General features: G+C 30.8%; 10 protein-coding genes across 10 annotated transcripts; 4 read left to right on the top strand and 6 right to left on the bottom strand.

The window, feature by feature from the left end:
* Positions 1-21: 21 nt before the first annotated feature.
* On the bottom strand, positions 22-366 carry MGR2 (Mgr2p; the record flags this gene model as incomplete). The annotated part of the gene is made up of 1 exon (XM_004182138.1): positions 22-366. The coding sequence occupies one exon, from the start codon at positions 364-366 to the stop codon at positions 22-24; it is 345 nt and encodes a 114-aa protein (XP_004182186.1).
* A 583-nt stretch (positions 367-949) lies between these two features.
* MSY1 (tyrosine--tRNA ligase MSY1) lies at positions 950-2,371 on the top strand (the record flags this gene model as incomplete). The annotated part of the gene is made up of 1 exon (XM_004182137.1): positions 950-2,371. One exon carries the CDS (start codon positions 950-952, stop codon positions 2,369-2,371), a length of 1,422 nt encoding a protein of 473 aa, XP_004182185.1.
* Positions 2,372-2,512: 141 nt separating this feature from the next.
* On the bottom strand, positions 2,513-2,710 carry ERI1 (Eri1p; the record flags this gene model as incomplete). The annotated part of the gene is made up of 1 exon (XM_004182136.1): positions 2,513-2,710. The coding sequence occupies one exon, from the start codon at positions 2,708-2,710 to the stop codon at positions 2,513-2,515; it is 198 nt and encodes a 65-aa protein (XP_004182184.1).
* Positions 2,711-3,060: 350 nt separating this feature from the next.
* On the top strand, positions 3,061-4,134 carry PNG1 (peptide-N4-(N-acetyl-beta-glucosaminyl)asparagine amidase; the record flags this gene model as incomplete). Its single annotated transcript, XM_004182135.1, has 1 exon — positions 3,061-4,134. One exon carries the CDS (start codon positions 3,061-3,063, stop codon positions 4,132-4,134), a length of 1,074 nt encoding a protein of 357 aa, XP_004182183.1.
* Positions 4,135-4,547: 413 nt separating this feature from the next.
* On the bottom strand, positions 4,548-5,909 carry EEB1 (medium-chain fatty acid ethyl ester synthase/esterase; the record flags this gene model as incomplete). Its single annotated transcript, XM_004182134.1, has 1 exon — positions 4,548-5,909. The coding sequence occupies one exon, from the start codon at positions 5,907-5,909 to the stop codon at positions 4,548-4,550; it is 1,362 nt and encodes a 453-aa protein (XP_004182182.1).
* A 303-nt stretch (positions 5,910-6,212) lies between these two features.
* Positions 6,213-9,008, bottom strand: FZO1 (mitofusin; the record flags this gene model as incomplete). The annotated part of the gene is made up of 1 exon (XM_004182133.1): positions 6,213-9,008. One exon carries the CDS (start codon positions 9,006-9,008, stop codon positions 6,213-6,215), a length of 2,796 nt encoding a protein of 931 aa, XP_004182181.1.
* An 805-nt stretch (positions 9,009-9,813) lies between these two features.
* Positions 9,814-10,665, bottom strand: SEC62 (Sec63 complex subunit SEC62; the record flags this gene model as incomplete). The annotated part of the gene is made up of 1 exon (XM_004182132.1): positions 9,814-10,665. One exon carries the CDS (start codon positions 10,663-10,665, stop codon positions 9,814-9,816), a length of 852 nt encoding a protein of 283 aa, XP_004182180.1.
* A 2,192-nt stretch (positions 10,666-12,857) lies between these two features.
* On the top strand, positions 12,858-14,234 carry SSU1 (Ssu1p; the record flags this gene model as incomplete). Its single annotated transcript, XM_004182131.1, has 1 exon — positions 12,858-14,234. One exon carries the CDS (start codon positions 12,858-12,860, stop codon positions 14,232-14,234), a length of 1,377 nt encoding a protein of 458 aa, XP_004182179.1.
* A 426-nt stretch (positions 14,235-14,660) lies between these two features.
* GLR1 (glutathione-disulfide reductase GLR1) lies at positions 14,661-16,076 on the top strand (the record flags this gene model as incomplete). Its single annotated transcript, XM_004182130.1, has 1 exon — positions 14,661-16,076. The coding sequence occupies one exon, from the start codon at positions 14,661-14,663 to the stop codon at positions 16,074-16,076; it is 1,416 nt and encodes a 471-aa protein (XP_004182178.1).
* A 426-nt stretch (positions 16,077-16,502) lies between these two features.
* On the bottom strand, positions 16,503-18,968 carry RLM1 (Rlm1p; the record flags this gene model as incomplete). The annotated part of the gene is made up of 1 exon (XM_004182129.1): positions 16,503-18,968. The coding sequence occupies one exon, from the start codon at positions 18,966-18,968 to the stop codon at positions 16,503-16,505; it is 2,466 nt and encodes an 821-aa protein (XP_004182177.1).
* Between the last annotated feature and the right edge of the window lie 296 nt (positions 18,969-19,264).

The following is a 19,264-nucleotide window of genomic DNA, read 5'->3' as shown; positions in this document are numbered from 1 at the left end:
TTGAGATTAAACTAAAATTATTTAATCCTTCTTCTGCCATCCATAACCAGTGCGTAACTTCCACATTTCCATTCTAGCACGTTGGTGCATTTCCCAATTGGTAATTTGTCTTTCACCATCATCACTTCTGATAACACTACCAACGGACATGAAAAGGCCAAAAGTGGCAGAAGAACCTGCAATATATTTACCTAAAGTTCTAACAACACCATCTGGACCAGCACCTTGAGTAGCAATAGTGAAACCACCAAATAACACACCAGTACAGACACCAACGGCAGTACCCATCATCAACCCCATACGGAATTTTTGCCAGTTGGATGGTTCTCCTTGTTGTTGGGCATATACTTGAGTAACTGGTGGCATTATTTCTATAATGATATTTGTAGTTAGTTATTAATAGACTATATGTGACGAATTCACAAGTATAGAATTTTGCTAAGCAAAAATTAATTTATTAAAATATATGTTCGATTTTATCTTGTAAGCTTCAAATATTAGCATTTTTAAAATATAATATGCAAATGTATCCCCACGCGAAATTAAAGGATGATAAAATTTAAGATATGTATAATAAACAAATTTCAAATAATAAGATATCCAAAGTGAAAAAACTCGCAAATTTTCAGTATCTTACTAAGTTAGATATATTTTATTCCTAAAAAGAGTATATTACTGTTACTGCTTATCTGTCTTTTAGAACGCACTTTTGTTTTACAAGTAACGAGATTTGTGTATAACATAATAATATTACAATTAGAATATCTCATCTATTCCAATAACTACTCTAACAGTAGTAAACATGATATTTTTTTTATAAACTAAAAACGAAAATAATATACATTTGCACACACTTTTTCACATCTTTATTAATTATTAATAAAGACCATCAAATTATCTTGCCGACCCCTAAACCATCATAATAGAAGCAAAAAAAAGCACATACAAAATGTTACAGAAATTGTGTTTTAGTATAAAACCTTTTAATAGATGCTTTACAACAACAATTATAAAACAATATCTTCTGATTGATCAATTGAAAAATCGAGGACTTATATCACAAGTATCACAACCAGAGAATATTCTTTATGAAAAATTAAAATCAGGAAAGAGTTTAAAATTGTATCTTGGTGTAGATCCAACAGCAAAATCATTGCATTTAGGTAATGTTATTCCATTGATGTTACTACTACAATTTTATTTACACGGTCATGATGTTGTAGCTTTAGTAGGAGGTGCTACTGGGAAAGTTGGGGATCCAAGTGGTAAAAAAACAGCTCGAAAAATGATAGTTAACGAGCAAAGAGAAATTAATATAAAAGCTATTGAATTTCAATTGAAAAGATTTTTCCAAAATGCCATTAAATATTTAGAAAGCTTAAACAAGAGAACTAAATATCCTTTAACTTTTCAAAAAACTATCACCAGTAAATATAAGCTTTTAAACAATATTGATTGGCTAGGAGACGTTAAGTTGCTAGATTTTTTGGCGGCTTATGGCTCTCATATTAGAATACAGCCTATGTTATCTCGAGATTCTGTATCTGCCCGTTTGAATAGCAATGAAGGATTAGGATTTAATGAATTTACATATCAAATTTTACAAGCATATGATTTTCTTCACTTAAACACTGTTCATAAAATTGATGTTCAAATAGGTGGCAATGATCAATGGGGAAATATTACTGCAGGTATAGATCTAATTTCAAGAATTCAAAAAAACCAAACAGAAAACATCACAAATAATATTCAGCCATTCGCTATAACCGTACCACTATTAACTACTTCAACTGGTGAAAAATTTGGAAAGAGTGCTGGAAATGCCATATTTATTGACCCTGAAATGAATTCTGCATTTGATATATATCAATATTTTGTTAATACAACTGATGATGACTTGTTAAAATATTTCAAGCTATTTACCCTCTTGTCTGAACAAGAGATAAAAGAAGTTGTAGAGAATCATTTTTCTGAGGGACCAAAAAAGAGATTTGGACAAAAGAGATTAGCCTGGGAAGTTACTGAGCTTTTATATGGTACTAATACAGGTACAGAATCCGAAAAAGTTTCTGAGTTATTATTCTCCGATAATACAGAAAAATTAACAGTTAAAGATACTGCAGATTTATTCATAAAGATGAGGATAGTACAGGATGTTAGTTGTACTGATACACTAGTTAATATTCTTTGCAAACTTCTTTCTTGTTCCAGAAATGAAGCAATTCGTAAAATAAGACAAGGTGGGATATACTTAGGCCCACAAAGAGAAAGAACAACAGCAGATATTACAGATTTCAGCCCATTTATCTCAAATGACTTATTATATATCAAAATTGGTAAGCAGAAAAGTTTTGTTTTAAAATTTGTTTAATTACAACACAACTTTATTATCCTTAACTTAAGTTCCAAGCGTGTCCTAAATCATTAATTCATTAAAGTACATATGTTGCGTATATATTATACAAAGTAAATGGCAACAAAGTTTATGCACATATCCCTTTTGTACATACATCTAAGCTGTGCTGAACATCTCCACAGCAACCCAATCTGCTACTACCCAAACCCACAACGCTACAGGACTTAGCAAAAGCCATGACCAGTAATAACTACCCGTATCCGATCCTGTTAAAGCATAAAATGTGCAACTAGCTACAATAAGAATTGAATATGTGAAGGCTAATACTGCTAACCCTGCAGTTCTTTGGTGCATTTATCTCTATGCTTAGTACCTATGTTATTCTGATTTGTCTTAATAATCCCTAAATATTAGCAATTAGCAACGATCGTGATATATTTTGATCGCACTTCTATTATATTTAATGCTACTTCATGTATATATATATTTATTATCATCTAATATCATTATCATTATACTTTATTACTTGTGATAGACAAATTTCGTCATCGACTCAACTCTTTGGGATCTCCGAAATCTCAAGAATGCCAAATATGAATAAAATCGATTTATATTTATAAAGATATATTTTTATATTTCATCAAAAATAGTATCAAACATTGAAAATTATACTAAAAACAATAAAAATCCCACTACAATTAAGCATGTCTGATATCCAAAGTCGTTTTAAAGCTGCTGCCTCTAGTTTATTAAAGCAGCATAAAAAATTAACAATCTCCCATTATAATAGACAAGTTACTATAAATGACACGACTAGATTTCAACAATTAATCCAACAAAACAATTTTGCAAGAGAATTATTTGGTTTAAGTAATAGATTATGCACTGTTTATGAAAATTCTAATTGGCATTCTATTGTTTTAGAGGTTTTGGATCTAGAAGTGATATATTCAAATGTAGATTCCGAGGTGGCTAAAATAGGGGATAAGGACGACAAAGACGAGCAATATTCTGATATTTTGGTGAAGGAATTACTGAGATATTTTAAACAAGATTTTTTCAAATGGTTAGACAAGCCTGATTGTCCAAAATGTGGTCAAGGCTCTAATCAAAATATGTCTTCTAATGGCGTTCAAAGACCTAACCAGGAGGAAGCTCAACACCAATGTGGTGCAGTTGAAATTTATAGATGCAATAATTGTGGTACAGAATCAAGATTCCCTCGTTATAATGACCCTATCAAATTACTGGAAACAAGGGTAGGACGTTGTGGTGAATGGTGTAATTTGTTTACCTTAATTTTGAAATCATTTGGATTAGAAGCAAGATATATATGGAATCGAGAAGATCACGTATGGTGTGAATATTATTCCAACTATTTGAAGAGATGGGTTCACTTAGACTCCTGTGAACAATCATTTGATCAACCTTATATATACTCTAAGAATTGGAATAAAAAGATGAGTTATTGCATTGCATTCTCCAGATACGGTGTTCAAGATGTTAGTAAACGTTATATTTTACAAAATCAACTACCGAGGGATACCATTAGTGAAGATAGTTTATTATTCTTCTGTAATTTTATTACTAAAAAGTTAAGAATATCTTTATCCAATGATGAATTGTATCAGCTTTTATGTAGAGATGAAGCTGAACGATTATCATGGGTCACACAGACAAAAAACCTAACTTCTGATAAAACTAGTGAGGAAGCTTTCAAGGGAAGATCTAGTGGCTCTAAAGAATGGAAAAAGGAAAGAGGAGAAGACGGTAGTTAAATGTAGGAGAAAATTGTTGCAAATAAAAGAAAACCCCTTTATGGATCATGGTATCTCCAAATACGAACAGTTATTATACATACATATTCAACGCTAAATTAAATAAAGTAAAATTGCTAATCAAAATATTACGTGAATACTTACAATTCAGCTTTTTAAAATTTTCAGATAAAAACTACGTCTCTCATGCAGATGTACTGTATTATTTTATCGTCTATTGTAAGTAGTTTTCCCATCATATTTTAGAATGTATCTATAAATATCTATTTATATTTTATTTTGAATTCACTAGTTGAAATTATAGCATATAGGTGAAAAACCAGCATTCATATTTTTGTTTTAGATATTTGATAAATAATTACGTATGATACATATATTAATATATAAATAGTGGTGTAATTTTGTCGGTATTTCTATAAAACCAATTCGTCAAATTTAGCAAAATATTGAGCAATATTCTTAGTGACCCAAGAATCTTGATTACTATCTAAATATGCTAAATGACCACCAAGATCAGTTTCACATAGCACAGTGTATCTGTTAAGTTGTATTTGTTTATATGGGATAGAGGCTAGTCCAACAACTGGGTCATCCCTAGAGTTAATAATTACGGTAGGAACTCTGATGTTTTGTAGATTATTAATTGAACTTGCTGCTTTATAATAAGCTAGCGCATTTTTCAAAAACCCAAACATGGAGCAATTTGTATTATCAAATTGAGAAGTAGAGGTTAAACTTTTTGCCTTAGTTACATTCTCCTTGGTAAACATATAGAAACAGGGCTTATCAGGAGTGGGTTCATGATCTGGTTCAGAGCCATCTGGTAATCCTAATTCACCCATGTTAACTTCAACTGTTCTAGTTAAAAATTGGGCAATTGCTTTAGAAAATAAATTTCTTGACCACCAATCCAATTCCATTTTTTCGCCAGAAGCTACCATATCCCAAGGATTAGAAACTGTAGCAGCAGCAGATATTAAACTATTATCACCAGTTTTACCCAAGTAATTAGCTAGAAGGGTTGCACCAAATGAAAATCCAACTGCATAGATTTTTCTCTTTGGATTTCTAGCATGTTCTCTTTGTAAAAATTCTTTAATATCATCTGTATGAAATGCTGTAAATAGCATACGATTACTGACTTTAGAACGTGCACAGCCACGAGAATTTAATACCACAACTTGGAATTTATGGTGATCTATAGTAGACAATTGTTCAGTTAAAGATCTTATAATAGGTTCATGGGAGCCACCAGCTAGCCCATGGATAACTAAAACCAATGGTCTAATATCTTCACTGATTATTTTTTGTTCTTCTTTAGTAACGAATCTGGTTCTTGGATGTAGCCTAGGCCAGTTATCTGGGTGAGTAGCTTTCTCATCTTCAATAAATTTATTTTTATCAAATAATCCTGTTTCTTTATCAAATTTATATTTCTCAGGCCAGGAGTCAATGACCCAATCAGCAGTACATATACCACCATCAGAGAAGTTAACTACTTCTCTACCATAAAATACTTGATATTTCTTTGTTAAATTGGCACCACTTAAATACATTGTTTGTAAAATACCAGTAAATAGCATAGGGTTTAATCTAAAATTAGCACCATTTCTTAAGCCTGGAATATTTTGGTTAATAAAGTGATGAAAATCAGTTTTCGTATGTGCTTCCTTTAAGAGCAATTCAACTGTCTCATCAGATGCAAAATGGGTGACAGTACCATTAAAGCCCCAATGAAAAGGGTTCAAAATTGGTAAAGAACTGGAACCTTCCATTGCTATTAGTATAATTTCCAACTCTAAATCAGTTTATAACTTGATAATATTCAAATCCTGAGCCCAAAATTAGAATAATATTTAGGGCAAGAATAATTCATACATATCATTTCCTAAATAACTATTTACAAATGGAATGTTTGTTGTAACACAGGTTCAAGTTTCCGGGTGTTTTTCATTATGAAATAATTGTTGGAATTTAGACAACGGACTGTATGCCTAATTAGGCATATATTGCGTAAGACAATTAGCATAAAAATTATAAAAAACCTTTATTCACTAATAGGAACTGAATATTTATAATTAATCAATATCTAGACTGATACTATCGATAAGAGTCCGTTGTTTAGTCGACCTATCCAGGATCTGTTTAAAAAAGGTCATAGAAGTATTATTGCATGCAATCTTCGATTCAATCTCTCTTCTGGTGCCTTGCTTTTGATCTAGATTAATATCACAGGTAGTAAGAATTGAACGACTTGGGACACGTAAAACATTTCTTACCTCTCTTGTGATTCTATCTGCATTTAATTGGCCATAATTTTTTTCTTTTAATTTAGTTTCGTATTTTATTAGTAAATTAAATGGAACAGCTCTCGAAATATCTTGAATTAGATAAGCTGCAGCTAGAACAGATGCTGTTAAAAAGATTGGGCCTATAGAATGTTTGATTATGTCCCATGAGAAAAATTTAATTCCATTGAATAAAATTGACTCCAGTGCCTTTGCGCCCCCTACCGAATAAACAGCCATAGCAGGGATTTTTGACGAAAACAAGAGAGAGGGATTCAACCAATATTGATCCATTGAATAATTGTTTAAACCTAATTTAGTTAAGGCATTTGAAGTAGATTTTATCTGAGTAGTCACTTGTTTGGAATCTTGCATGGCTTGTGATTTGTTTCTATCATTTTTTTCTGAAGCACTACCACTTTTTATTCTTTTATTAAAAGGTTGAAACAAACCACATGTTACATAGCTGATAAAGCCTGTCCAAGATGGTGAAACCATATCTTTAAATGACAATGGTATATATAGAGCCTTAATATCATTATGATGTACTTTTGTAAACATCAAATTACTATTAAATGATCTATTTGACATGAATTCGTCACCTAATTCTGCTTTGCCCAATTCTACAATGGTTTCCACGCTTTTAATTGTGCTATCTTTAGCAAATTGTTCAGCTTCATTTAAACTATTTAGGATTTGGTTTTTAATGAATATTTGTGTCTTTAAAACAAATTCATAAAGATTCACTATACCAGTGTAATTTGGTAAATCAATAAATTGAAAATTCAACGAATTTTCAATTTTTTGTCGTGTGAATTTAGAACATGAATCGATTGTGTTTTCAATCAAAGCATCAATATTATTATTTAATCTTTGAAAATGAATTTTTTTATTGTTAATTTCAGGTTGTATTTTATCTAGTTCTGATTTCAAATTCAAATAATCATTTTCAAATTGTTTAATGTTGAAATTTGAGATGAAAATCAAATCATCCAAAATTCTGCAAAGATATGTCTTTGCAGGTAATAGTTTCGATTCAGCTCTTTTTTTAAGAATAAAATTTTTCAAAGATGTTTGTAAATGATCGAAATCTGGATCATCATTATTAGCATCATCATCGTTGTCATAATCACCACCGTCATCACCTTCATGATCTGAATCTGGCGCAGATGAAAGGAAATGAATAAATTCAGATGACCTTTTATGAGTCTCTGGTGAAAGATCTTTGATTTGGTCAAGAATTAATTTCCTACAACGTTCTTTATCATGGATTTTATCAAATTTCTTAACAACAAAGAATATCAATTTTTTTTCATTGGAAGCCAAATTAATAAAGTCCTTTGCAGATAATGTCAATTGATTTTCGGCATTTATGACAAAAATCACTAGATCAATTTCCTCTTGCCTTGACATAATTTCTGTAGTTTGAATTGAATCTACATTTAAACCTGGAGAATCAATCAATGATATATTCATTATATTATTTTTCAATAAAGATTTTTCGATGGCTACATTATTTTCACCAGTTTGTTTTATATTTTCCTTGATGTAAATTTTCAATAAAATGTATTTATCATTTTGATAAACCAATTCCTTTAATGTATCAAGAGGGAAGACTTCATAAGTAGTTGAGGAGTTTATATTATAAAACTCATTCGCATCTTTAACTGAATGTAGTGTTGCGCCCCTTAAAGTTGATGAATCAGAAGTTTTAATCGGTATGGCATGTATCTGTTGAATACCATTATTTTCGCTGGCTTCTCTAATTTCACAAAATAATTTTGTACACGGTAATTGATCTTCAGGTAATAATTTTTTTTTTTTCAATAAACTATTACATAAATTTGATTTCCCTGTATTGATATCACCCGTAATTAAGACTTTTGAATTGATATCATTAACACGAATCTTTAAAGAATTTAAATGATTTAATGATTGAGTTAATTGGAAATGAAATAAATTAGTCAACGAATCATTATTTAAATTAGAAGTCGTAGAAGATAAAGAAGTATTCATACGATGATTGATCTTTAAATCCAATTTTAAGATATTTAAATTTTCATTCATTTGTGTTAATGGATAAGTAAATTTAATTTGATCAGTTGATTTTTGCTCTGATGAATTATTTGATTTAGTTGGTTGAATCAAAGAGACTTTCCTTAAAATGTCCAAAGTTTGATTAATAGATCTATTAAGGGATAATCTATTATTATTATACACCCATTGGCTTAAATCTGAATTCGATATATCATTATTGTTATTATTAGTAGTAATAGAATTTATTGAAGAAGTTGCATTATTAAAAGTGGTTATGTTGGTATTTGTATCATGGTGTAATGTAGTTGTATCTGAAATTATGCTTCGAGCATGGTTATTAGAACTACGATCATGAGTATAATATATTGCATTTGGTGCAATAGTTGAATTATCATCAACCATGGAATTAGCATTAAGTTGGTTGGTTTTATTATTATTATTATTATTATTATTATTATTATTATTATTATTACTATTTACATTTCCAGAAGTATTATTTTGTGTATTTTCTTTTCCATTTTTTTTACTTTCATCTTTTGAAGGGTTCATATTTCGTTTAATGAATAAATAATCTATAATAGTATTAGATATATAATGATGAACTTGCTAGTACTGTTAAAATTTAACTATTGACATTTGATATTATCAAGTTATCGGTATAGTTATTAATTAGTGTTCACTTGTATTCATTAATTAATTTAGTTTTGATTAATCTTCGATAATATGTGTCGGTGTTCTATTTTTTTTTCTTTCTCTTCTAGGCAAATAATAATTGAGGTAAATTTGAAAGGTTCAAGATTCGAATTGGAACAAGAAGTATTATTGCATGAAAAAGAAAAGCAAAAGTAGAATATTAACAGCCAATTTTTATTTAATAGTATAATATTACATAGTTTTATCTGTATAAGTGTTAATTCGTTGTTTATATAAGTTAAAAAATATATATATAAATAGTTAGATGAAGATAGAAAAAAAAAAAGAACAAAGCAAAACAAAATGAGATATATGTATGTATGTATGTATGTATGTATGTATGTGTAAGGTATAATTCTATTAAAACCTTTTTACAATGTTAATTCTTTCTATTTTGTTTGTCTTTTTTTTTTAAAATATACTTATCTTTTTGCAAAAAAAACATAATATTTGTTTAATAAATAAAATTATTCATTTTATTTCCCTTTATCCTTAACTTCTTCAATCAAAGGCTTTTTTTCATTAGAAGAGCTCTTTGCAGGCACTTTAGTATTAGTATTATTATTAGTTGTGGAGGTAGTGTTTGAAGTGGTTGGAGGAGAAGTAGATTTATCTTTTAAAACTTTTTTTTCTTTAGTGGATTTCTTCTTTGCCTTTCTTTTCATCTTTTTAATGTAGGAATAAGAATCTTTTCACCAAACCCATATAAAGGTTTAAAACTTTCCAATACACCACAATCTTCAAATAAGTTAGGGAATAACCAGAATCCGCCTGTAACTTTATTACAAAAAGGTAATGAAATTAAATGTAAGAATAATCTGACCAAAGCCATTGCGAAAAAGACACCTAATAAAGCTAATGAGCCCATTGATAAATAATAACTACCACGTCTCATAAACGGTGGCCATAATGGATAGCCGACCAATGCTAACAATAACCCAATGACACCAATACCCATAAAAGTATCATACCAAGATTTTGGATTATAATTCCAAACGAAATATTGATCTGGTTGTAAGATGGCTTTATTTGATAAGATTAAATGAGGATAATCTTTATTTGGTTTCAATTGATGTTCGAAACATTCATTAGAATGTAATTTGATGGCAGGAACAATCAATTGAGTCTTGATTAAAGTGATGAATATATTACGTGCTCTAATATCCTCTTGTTCAATTTCCTTTGGGTCTGTGGCCGGAGTTTCTGATAAAATGACTGGAGGGAATATATCTGGTTGTAATTTTGATTTTTTAGTATATTCTGGAGATTTCAAAGCTCTAATGAATCTTTTGTAACGGAAGAAATCAGATTGTCTTTGTTGGAATAAACCTTTTCTTTGTTTTAATTCTTTATTATGTCTTAATAGTTTTGCCACAGACATTGGAGTTTCAGGATTAATTTGAATTTCTATAGATTTTTTTTCATTATTATTCGAATTTACTGCAACAGTGGTATTCTGTTTGGCCTTTGAGGCAGTTGCAGTAGCAGAAGCAGAATCGGCTGATTTTGACATTATATATAAAAGACAGAATCTAATAAAATAAAAATAGTAAAATATCAAAATACACGATTACACGACTGTAATACTATTGTTTATACGATTGTGCTGTTATATTTAATTGATATTAAATATTTTGATGATTATTCTTTTGTATATTCCACAACGTTCTGTTACCACACACGTTAAGCCAAAAAAATTTCAAGAGTTATTAATAAAAGAATAAAACAAAATAAATTGAGAATTGAATAAAAATAATTTGATTAATCAATCAATAATCATCGAATAAACAAACCTAATTAATATATACGATCAATTGAGTTAAATTTTTTATTTTTTAACTAAAATTAAAAAAATAAAAGATATTAAATCAGTTTGTTCCATTTGGTAAGCTTAATTCGTTGTGTACAATTTGTCTAAACAACCACGAAAAAATCGAACAACTAAAAAAAAAAAAGAACCTACGTTACCCGGCTGATCACGTGACAGTTTTTTTTACCTAAGGTCTTATAGCCACAAGATAAAGTAAAAAGTGAATGAATAGTGATTAGTGTGCTAGACACATTTCGTTGTAGTGTTATGGTTGATGTTGTCATGTAGAGGTTTATATGTGTTGCTGTTTTGGCCAGATTTGAATATAAATTAAGTATGTATGTGAAGAAGATGATTTGAATGGAGCTAATCAGATACATTGAAGCATAATTAATAACTTAACACAGCACACAAGCATGCCACATTTTTAGCACAAACAATTACATCTTACAATATTTTGACTATTTTTTTTTAACCTGTATAATATTTCACGAATCTTTTCATATTATATAATCAACATAAAAGTTTAAATAGCAAAGCGAGAAAACCAAATCGAGATGCAAGATTAAACAGATAATAGAGTTGTAGTTGAATAAAACATTTGTAAAAAGATAAATTCCATTGTGAGTCTGTAAAAGGCAACCGAACAGGAATAACTCCGGTTCCCAAATCTCTTTTTGCCATAGTATCCTGGCAAGCTGTAATGTGCCTGTATATATATATATAGCTTCTATTTCCGTTTTCATATCAACTTCAACGCATTGAAGGAATAAAAATACAGTTCCTCACTTACTCAATCATCTCTTGCAGTATAACATACTCTATTTCTTAGACATTCATTATTCCATTAATTGTTAAAATTTTAAACCTTCTTTTAATACCTGTAAACACGTGACTACCTCATTGTCATCTTAGCCCTGAGTCATCTTACTAAGACAACACCCTATATTTTAATTAGTGTTTTTTGTATATAATCTGTTTGTTGGTAAGTATACCCATCGTGTTGCTGGAACACTATACGTTTCACCCGTACACCAATATTATTCCACCCGTGCACCAGCTTCCAGACACTTTTGGCTTTCCCCGTGAATAACCAGTCCGTGATTAGCCGTATCCCTCGATTAGCCGAACCGAGAATAGCCGAACCGCGAATAGCCGAGCCACGAATAGCCGAGCCACGAATAGCCGAGCCACGAATAGCCGAGCCACGAATAACCGAAGTCACTCACTCCGACAATTCCCGACCACGAAGATTTCCGACTGTTGGTTTTACCTCCGCTTTTCATCCATTTTGTCATCACCCCACCACTCTCGACCTCCCCCCACGTTTCACCCCGAATATTCCCGATACCCTTTCTGCGTCAGTTTCTTAGTGCCTGTCCATTCCTGAATTCTCTTTCCCGATTACTCATAGGGTTTCCACAGACAGACTCGTACAACACCCACTGGAATTCTTAATACGGTCACACTCTATATAATATAAGCGATGAGCTAAAACTTTTTCAAAGCCTATTAGGAAAAGACTTAAACAAAAAAAAATAACCAAGTAATAAGCAACCAAGTAATTAAGCAGCACATAAAGATTATCAATTGAATATTGTATATTGATATTAGCGTTAAATATTCAGTACAGTACTACTTTTCATCAAATCATTGCCAAGCATCGTCATTCATTGCCATTTTTAATATACCTTCGTCATTTTAACTTTCCTAGATCCGTGGTATCCGGTTGTAATAGTAACTATTATCTTTTGTGTACTGTTATATAAAGACGCCACACTTCCACATCTATTTGTGCCTTGAGTGCCTCTAGCACCTTTTTCATCTCCAACACATCTAATCTCTAGCCACACTTCACACAATCAAACATTCACAACACACAGATTCATTCGCATATGGGACTAGTTAGGAAAATTGCATTGACATTTAGTCCTGCAGATTTTATCATCGTCATGGCTACAGGGATATCCTCAGATATCCTCTACGTATTCCCCTATTCTGGCTTTTGGCTGCGGCGGGCATCATATCCAATGTTTGCAGTAGCTTGTTTATCTATGTTATATTTCCAAATCTTATGTCTGCTGCATTTGATCTTTTATATCAAAGAAAATTCTCTTAAAGCTTATTTCAACGAATATTTTAGAAATCCAAATAAAGCTTTGTTTTGGGGTGCTTACCCAATGGGGTTAGTCACCATCATCAATTATATGGTCAATTTAGTGGTACATGATGGTAGAATCACACATGGTGTAAAGATGAGAATGATACGAACTTGCTATGTGTTATGGTGGTTCGATGTGGGTATTTCTCTTTGGACCGCTTGGGGCATCAATTTTTTCATTTTGAAATCTCATTTCCTTAATGGTTCTCTGGGGAAATATCAAAGCTATTCTCAAAAAATTATGACTGAACAATTGAAATCCATGATTCTTTTCCCCATTATCCCTATTGTTGTCGCATGTTCCAGCAGTGCAAATTTCACCATGTTGGAAATCTTTTCCGAAACTTTTAATAGAAGGATTCAATTCATGACTCTTATTGTTACTACATTATTATGGTTGCATGCCTTAGCATTAGTCTTTATGTTGATTACTATCTTTTTTTGGAATTTATACGTCAATAAAATCCCTCCAATGACCCAAGCGTTTTCCCTTTTCATTGTTTTGGGTCCATTGGGCCAAGCTTCTTTTGGGATTTTATTGTTAACTAATGATGCAATTTTGTATGTCAACAAATATTATCATTTACCAACCCAATTATCAGATATTACCACTATAGATGATTTGCATTCCATCATCTTAACATTATCCATTCCTTGGATGTTTAAAGCCATTGGGCTAATCCTTGGTTTAACTTTGCTTGGATTCGGCTATTATTATACAATCTTTTCCATTCTTTCATTTATCTATTATTCAACCAAAAAATTGGATCATCCAACCGATAAAAATAAAAAAATTCGTCTCTACCATTTCAATAAAGGTTGGTGGGGGATGACTTTCCCCATGGGTACAATGTCCCTGGGCAGTACCGAATTATACCATCAATTCAATGAATACGTCCCCATGAAAACTTTCCGCGTCTTGGGTACCATATATGGAACTGTATGTATCTTATGGTCAATCAATTGTGTACTATTCACATTATATTTTACTGTATTGCCATTCATCAAGAATAACATTGTAAAACCTTGTAAAAATAAAGATGAATCAATAGGGGAATCTCCAATGATTCTCGATTATTCTTCATCTTCTTCAACAGAACCTAAAGTATAATCATTGCGCTTTCATTATTGCATTCAATATTCTTTCTAATATTTAATAATCTTTATTTATCATTCTTTATGTAACTTCAATATCTAATAATAATACATTACTTTATCTTAATTATTTACAAAGTAATTATTAAATATAATTTATGTCACCATAACTCTAATACAGTTTAGGGTTGTAAAATAATAACCCTGGGTTGTAATTGCTTATTAATTTAATACATTTTATTAACAATTTTCATACGTAATTAAGTTTTCCATTTACGTAACCGTTTTGCCTTTTACATATCGTTAAATCCTTTTTTTCGAGTCCCTTTTAATCCTTAAATAGTGGACACTATTTCAAATAACCTAATAATAAATAATAATATATACAATTAATAGATATCTACAGAACTAATCAATACAAATAAACATTCAAATAAAAAAGATGCCTCCAACTTTAAAACATTACAATTATTTAGTCATTGGCGGTGGTTCAGGTGGGGTGGCCTCCGCAAGAAGAGCTGCTTCATACGGTGCTAAAACTTTAATAATAGAAGGTAATAGATTTGGTGGTACCTGTGTCAATGTAGGTTGTGTCCCTAAAAAAGTGATGTGGTATGCTTCAGATTTAGCCACTAGAGTTCAACAAGCTAATGAGTATGGTCTTTATCAAGGCGTTAAATTAGATTCCAAAACTTTGACTTTTAATTGGGAGCAATTCAAATCAAAGAGAGACGCCTATGTAGAAAGATTAAATGGTATTTATGAAAGAAATTTAACAAGAGAAAAAGTCGACATGATTAAAGGTTGGGCTTCATTTAATAAAGCAGGTAATGTGGAAGTTAAAAAACATGATGGTACCATTGAAGAATTCACCTCAGATCATATTTTAATTGCTACTGGTGGTAAACCAATCTTACCAGTTAATACCCCAGGTTATGAATATGGTATTACGTCTGATGGGTTTTTCGAATTACCTACTCAGCCTGAAAAAGTTGTTGTGGTGGGTGCAGGTTATATTGGTGTAGAATTAACTGGTGTTTTCCATGGATTGGGTTCTGAAACTCATCTAGTTATTAGAGGTCAAACAGTATTGAGAAAGTTCGATGATTTAATTCAAGAAACTATTACTGATCATTATATCAATGAAGGTATTAATATTCATAAAGGTTCCACAGTATCTAAAGTGGAAAAAAATCCTACCACTAAAAAATTAACAATTACTCTTTCTACAGGTGAAATCATTGAAGATGCCGACCAATTGGTTTGGACAATGGGTCGTAGAACCTTCTTGGGTCTAGGTTTAGAAAATGTCGGTGTTGAATTAAATTCCAAAGAACAAATCGTTGTTGATGAATATCAAAATACTACCGCTAAATTACCCAATTCTAAAATTTATTCCTTAGGTGATGTTGTTGGTGATGTCGAACTAACTCCAATGGCTATTAATGCTGGTAGAAAATTATCTAATAGATTATTTGGTCCAGAAAAATTTAAGAATCAAAAAGCTGATTATACAAATGTTCCTAGCGTTGTCTTTTCTCATCCAGAAGTTGGTAGTATTGGGTTAAGTGAAAAAGATGCCATTGCCAAGTACGGTAGGGACAACTTGAAAATTTACAACTCAAGTTTCACCGCCATGTATTTTGCAATGTTAGAACATAAATCTCCAACAAGATATAAATTGATTTGTGAAGGACCAAATGAAAAAGTTGTTGGTTTACATATCATTGGTGATTCATCTGCTGAAATTCTACAAGGTTTTGGTGTGGCAATCAAAATGGGTGCTACAAAGCAAGATTTTGATAATTGTATTGCTATTCACCCAACTAGTGCTGAAGAATTAGTGACTTTAACTTAGTGTTTTTTTTTTCTCTTTTGTGTAAATTTATATATTATGAACTTATTAAAAAATTAATGTGGTATTTTAAATTGTATTTCCAAACTGATTACTGATTATGTATGAATTATTATTAGATGAATAAAAAAAAAATAAGTGGATGCATAATATATAGAGATATATATTTCTGGTAAATAAATAATATTTAAAGATGTTTGAGAAATTTTTAAAAAAAAAAATTAAAAAAACAATAGTCAAAAAAAACAATAGTAAAAAAGAAAATTAATTGGAAAAAAAAGTATGAATGATTTATGAGTGTAATAAGAAAAGTAAAATACAGTTTTAATAAATGTTACAATAATACAATGGAAGATTTGATATATGATATTTTTTTTGTTAATTTAATTGATTTTAGTATATAATAATAATTTGGGGAGAAAAAAAATTTTATTTAGATAAATGAATATGATTTTCATTTGAAGTCGCAACAATTGGTTTCGTAGTTGAGGTAGAAGTTGTTATATTTGGTAATGTGGACGCATTTTGTAAATTCGAATTATCTACTGGTCTAGAAGGAGACGATTTTAAATTATCCGTATTGCCCATAGGGGAATTATTACTGTTAGTATTACTATTGTTGCTTTTGTTATTGTTAATATTGTTGTTGTTATTATTATTATTATTATTGTTTGTAGTAATAGGAGCAGTAGTAGAAACATTTGTAGAGGTGTTATTATTTGTAGTTAAATTTGAGTGCATTGTATTTGAATTTGATATTACTGGAGATGTTGTTGAGTTTGAATCAAATTTATTAGAATTTTGTAAACTTGGGATATTTGATGTTAAATTAGAACCAGTATCAGTTGAATAATTTTTCAAAGATAACAGTGGATTTGGATTTGTGGAAGTGGTTGGAGTTTCATTAGCAAACGTAAAGAATCTTGTAGAAGATGCTGATGAAGGTTGATTATTTGTACCATAGGGATTTAGCCATGTATTGCCATTAGAAGGTTGCATTGTATTTGGTAATGGATTATTGTTATTGTTTGTAGTGGTAATCTCTATAGTATTACGATTAATATTTCTTGTTGTTGTAGAAGGAGGGTTATTGGTATTAGTTGGTTGACCATTTGCATTAAAAGACCAATCTTGAAACATGGACATTGAAGTACTTGGTGAAGGTATTATTAAATCATGAACAAATTTGGATGGTAAAGAGCCAGTTAAAGGACCTAACCCAGGTGTTATAGCAGTGTTATTTCCTGGTCCATTGGAATTATTGTTATCAGTTTGTAGAGGAGTATGGGATCTAAATTGGGAAGTTTGATGTTGTTGTATTTGTCTTTGCATCAATGAAGGATTGCTATTATTATTTGAATTATTATTATTTGAATTCATTGTCGGTACAGTAGTAGATGGATGTTGTTGGAATGGAGTGGCTAAATAAAATTGACCAGAAGCAGGTGAATAGGGGAAAACAGGTGGTAAACCAAACCCAGTTGCTGAAATATTACCCGAATTTACTCCATTTAAATTTGATCTATTTAATTGATTCCTATTTGACATTGTGGAAGATGAATTTGAAGTAGAGTTGGAAGTCTCAGTAGAAGATGATGTGATATTTGGTTTGGCGAGATTAGTGATAGATTTCGATGATATTGTTTCTTGTGGTGACGTGTTCGAAATTGGATCACTTTTTACATTTGTATTATTCTTTGTGTTTGTGTTAGATTCTGAATTACTATTGTTAGTTGTATTTGAATTTGTATTTGAATTTGAATTTGTATTTGTATTTGTATTTTTAATATTATGATGATTTGGAATTTGAACACGTAATACAGGTCTCATTGATAATTTCCTTTGATGACTAAAAGTATTTGAATTTGATGGAGATGAAGTAGGATTATTGATGGTATTGGAATTTGCTCTTAATGAGTGAGTGTTTGAAGTAGTTCTTAAGGGTAAAGTGTTTGAAGATGTGTTTGGTAAAGATGTAGTAGAAGTATTGATTGATCTTTGTGATGGATTTAAAATATTACTTGATGAATTACTTTTGTTGTTGTTGTTGTTGTTGTTGTTGTTATTGTTATTGTTATTATTATTGTTGTTGTTGTTATTATTATTTGAATCATTTAGAATGGAAGGAGCAATTGGGTTTAACGGTTCTTGTTTTATTGTTGACATAGGCATCGATGAAGTAGTGGTTGTATTGGTGGTGTTCGTAGTGGTTGTATTTGTTGTAGGATTTATAGTTGATGGTGGTACATCGATTGTGGCTGAATTTGGAGAATTTGAGGAAGTAGAAGAATTTGTTGCAGACATGGCTCTATATAAGTTATGGAATTGTCTTTGAACATGATCTTGTAACTGATGAGTCGGGGCTGCTGCTGCAGTGGCAGGTGGAGTAGAAGAAGGGACCAAAGTGTTGGAAATGGAAGAAGTAGTTGTGTTCCTAAAATTAGAATTATTTGGTACAGGTAATGAAGTGGTATTTGTAGAGGGTGTTGCAATTTGTCTTTTGAATAACCTACTATTTTCAATAGACGAAGAAGAATTTTGATCTACGGATCTTTTCCTTGGATTCAAATAATGCTGAGGTAATTTATTTAACACATACGATTTCGGTTGATAATCACCATAATCCATGGGAGTCTTTTTGATATGAGATAGTTTAGAGTTTTGATTGGATGATTGTAAACTATTGGAATAGCAATTTAAAAGATCATTGATATCAGTGGACGAGAACTCGTAAAACGTATTGTTTGTACCTAAAATGATGACAGCAACGTCTACTTTACAAAGCACAGATAACTCATGAGCTTTTTTCAAAAGACCAGCTTTCCTCTTGATAAAAGTGACGGATCTATTTCTTTCTTGATCAATGGGTTGGATCTCAATCTTACGTCTACCCATAGTTGAATTAGCCTAATAGAGGGAAAAAAATAGATGTGTGTGTATATGTGTATATATAGAAAGCGAAAGAATATTAAGGAGAGAGATGACTGATGAACAATGAGACAATGTATAGACGCATATATTACTGTACTAGTCTAATATATTGTACTATGGAAGGAAACCTTTAAAAAAATATATGATATGAACGGGTGAAGAAGTGATGAGAAGAGATCAGAGGATAAGATATAAATAGAAATGAATGTTTGTAGATCGAGTTCATCGAATGAAAAACGAAGCAAACCAAGAAAAAATAA

The sequence above is a fragment of the Henningerozyma blattae genome, chromosome 8, assembly GCF_000315915.1.
Source record: "Henningerozyma blattae CBS 6284 chromosome 8, complete genome".
Taxonomy (NCBI): Eukaryota; Fungi; Ascomycota; class Saccharomycetes; order Saccharomycetales; family Saccharomycetaceae; genus Henningerozyma; species Henningerozyma blattae.
Note: the sequence above shows the minus strand (reverse complement) of the source record. Positions and strands in the feature narration are given on the sequence as shown.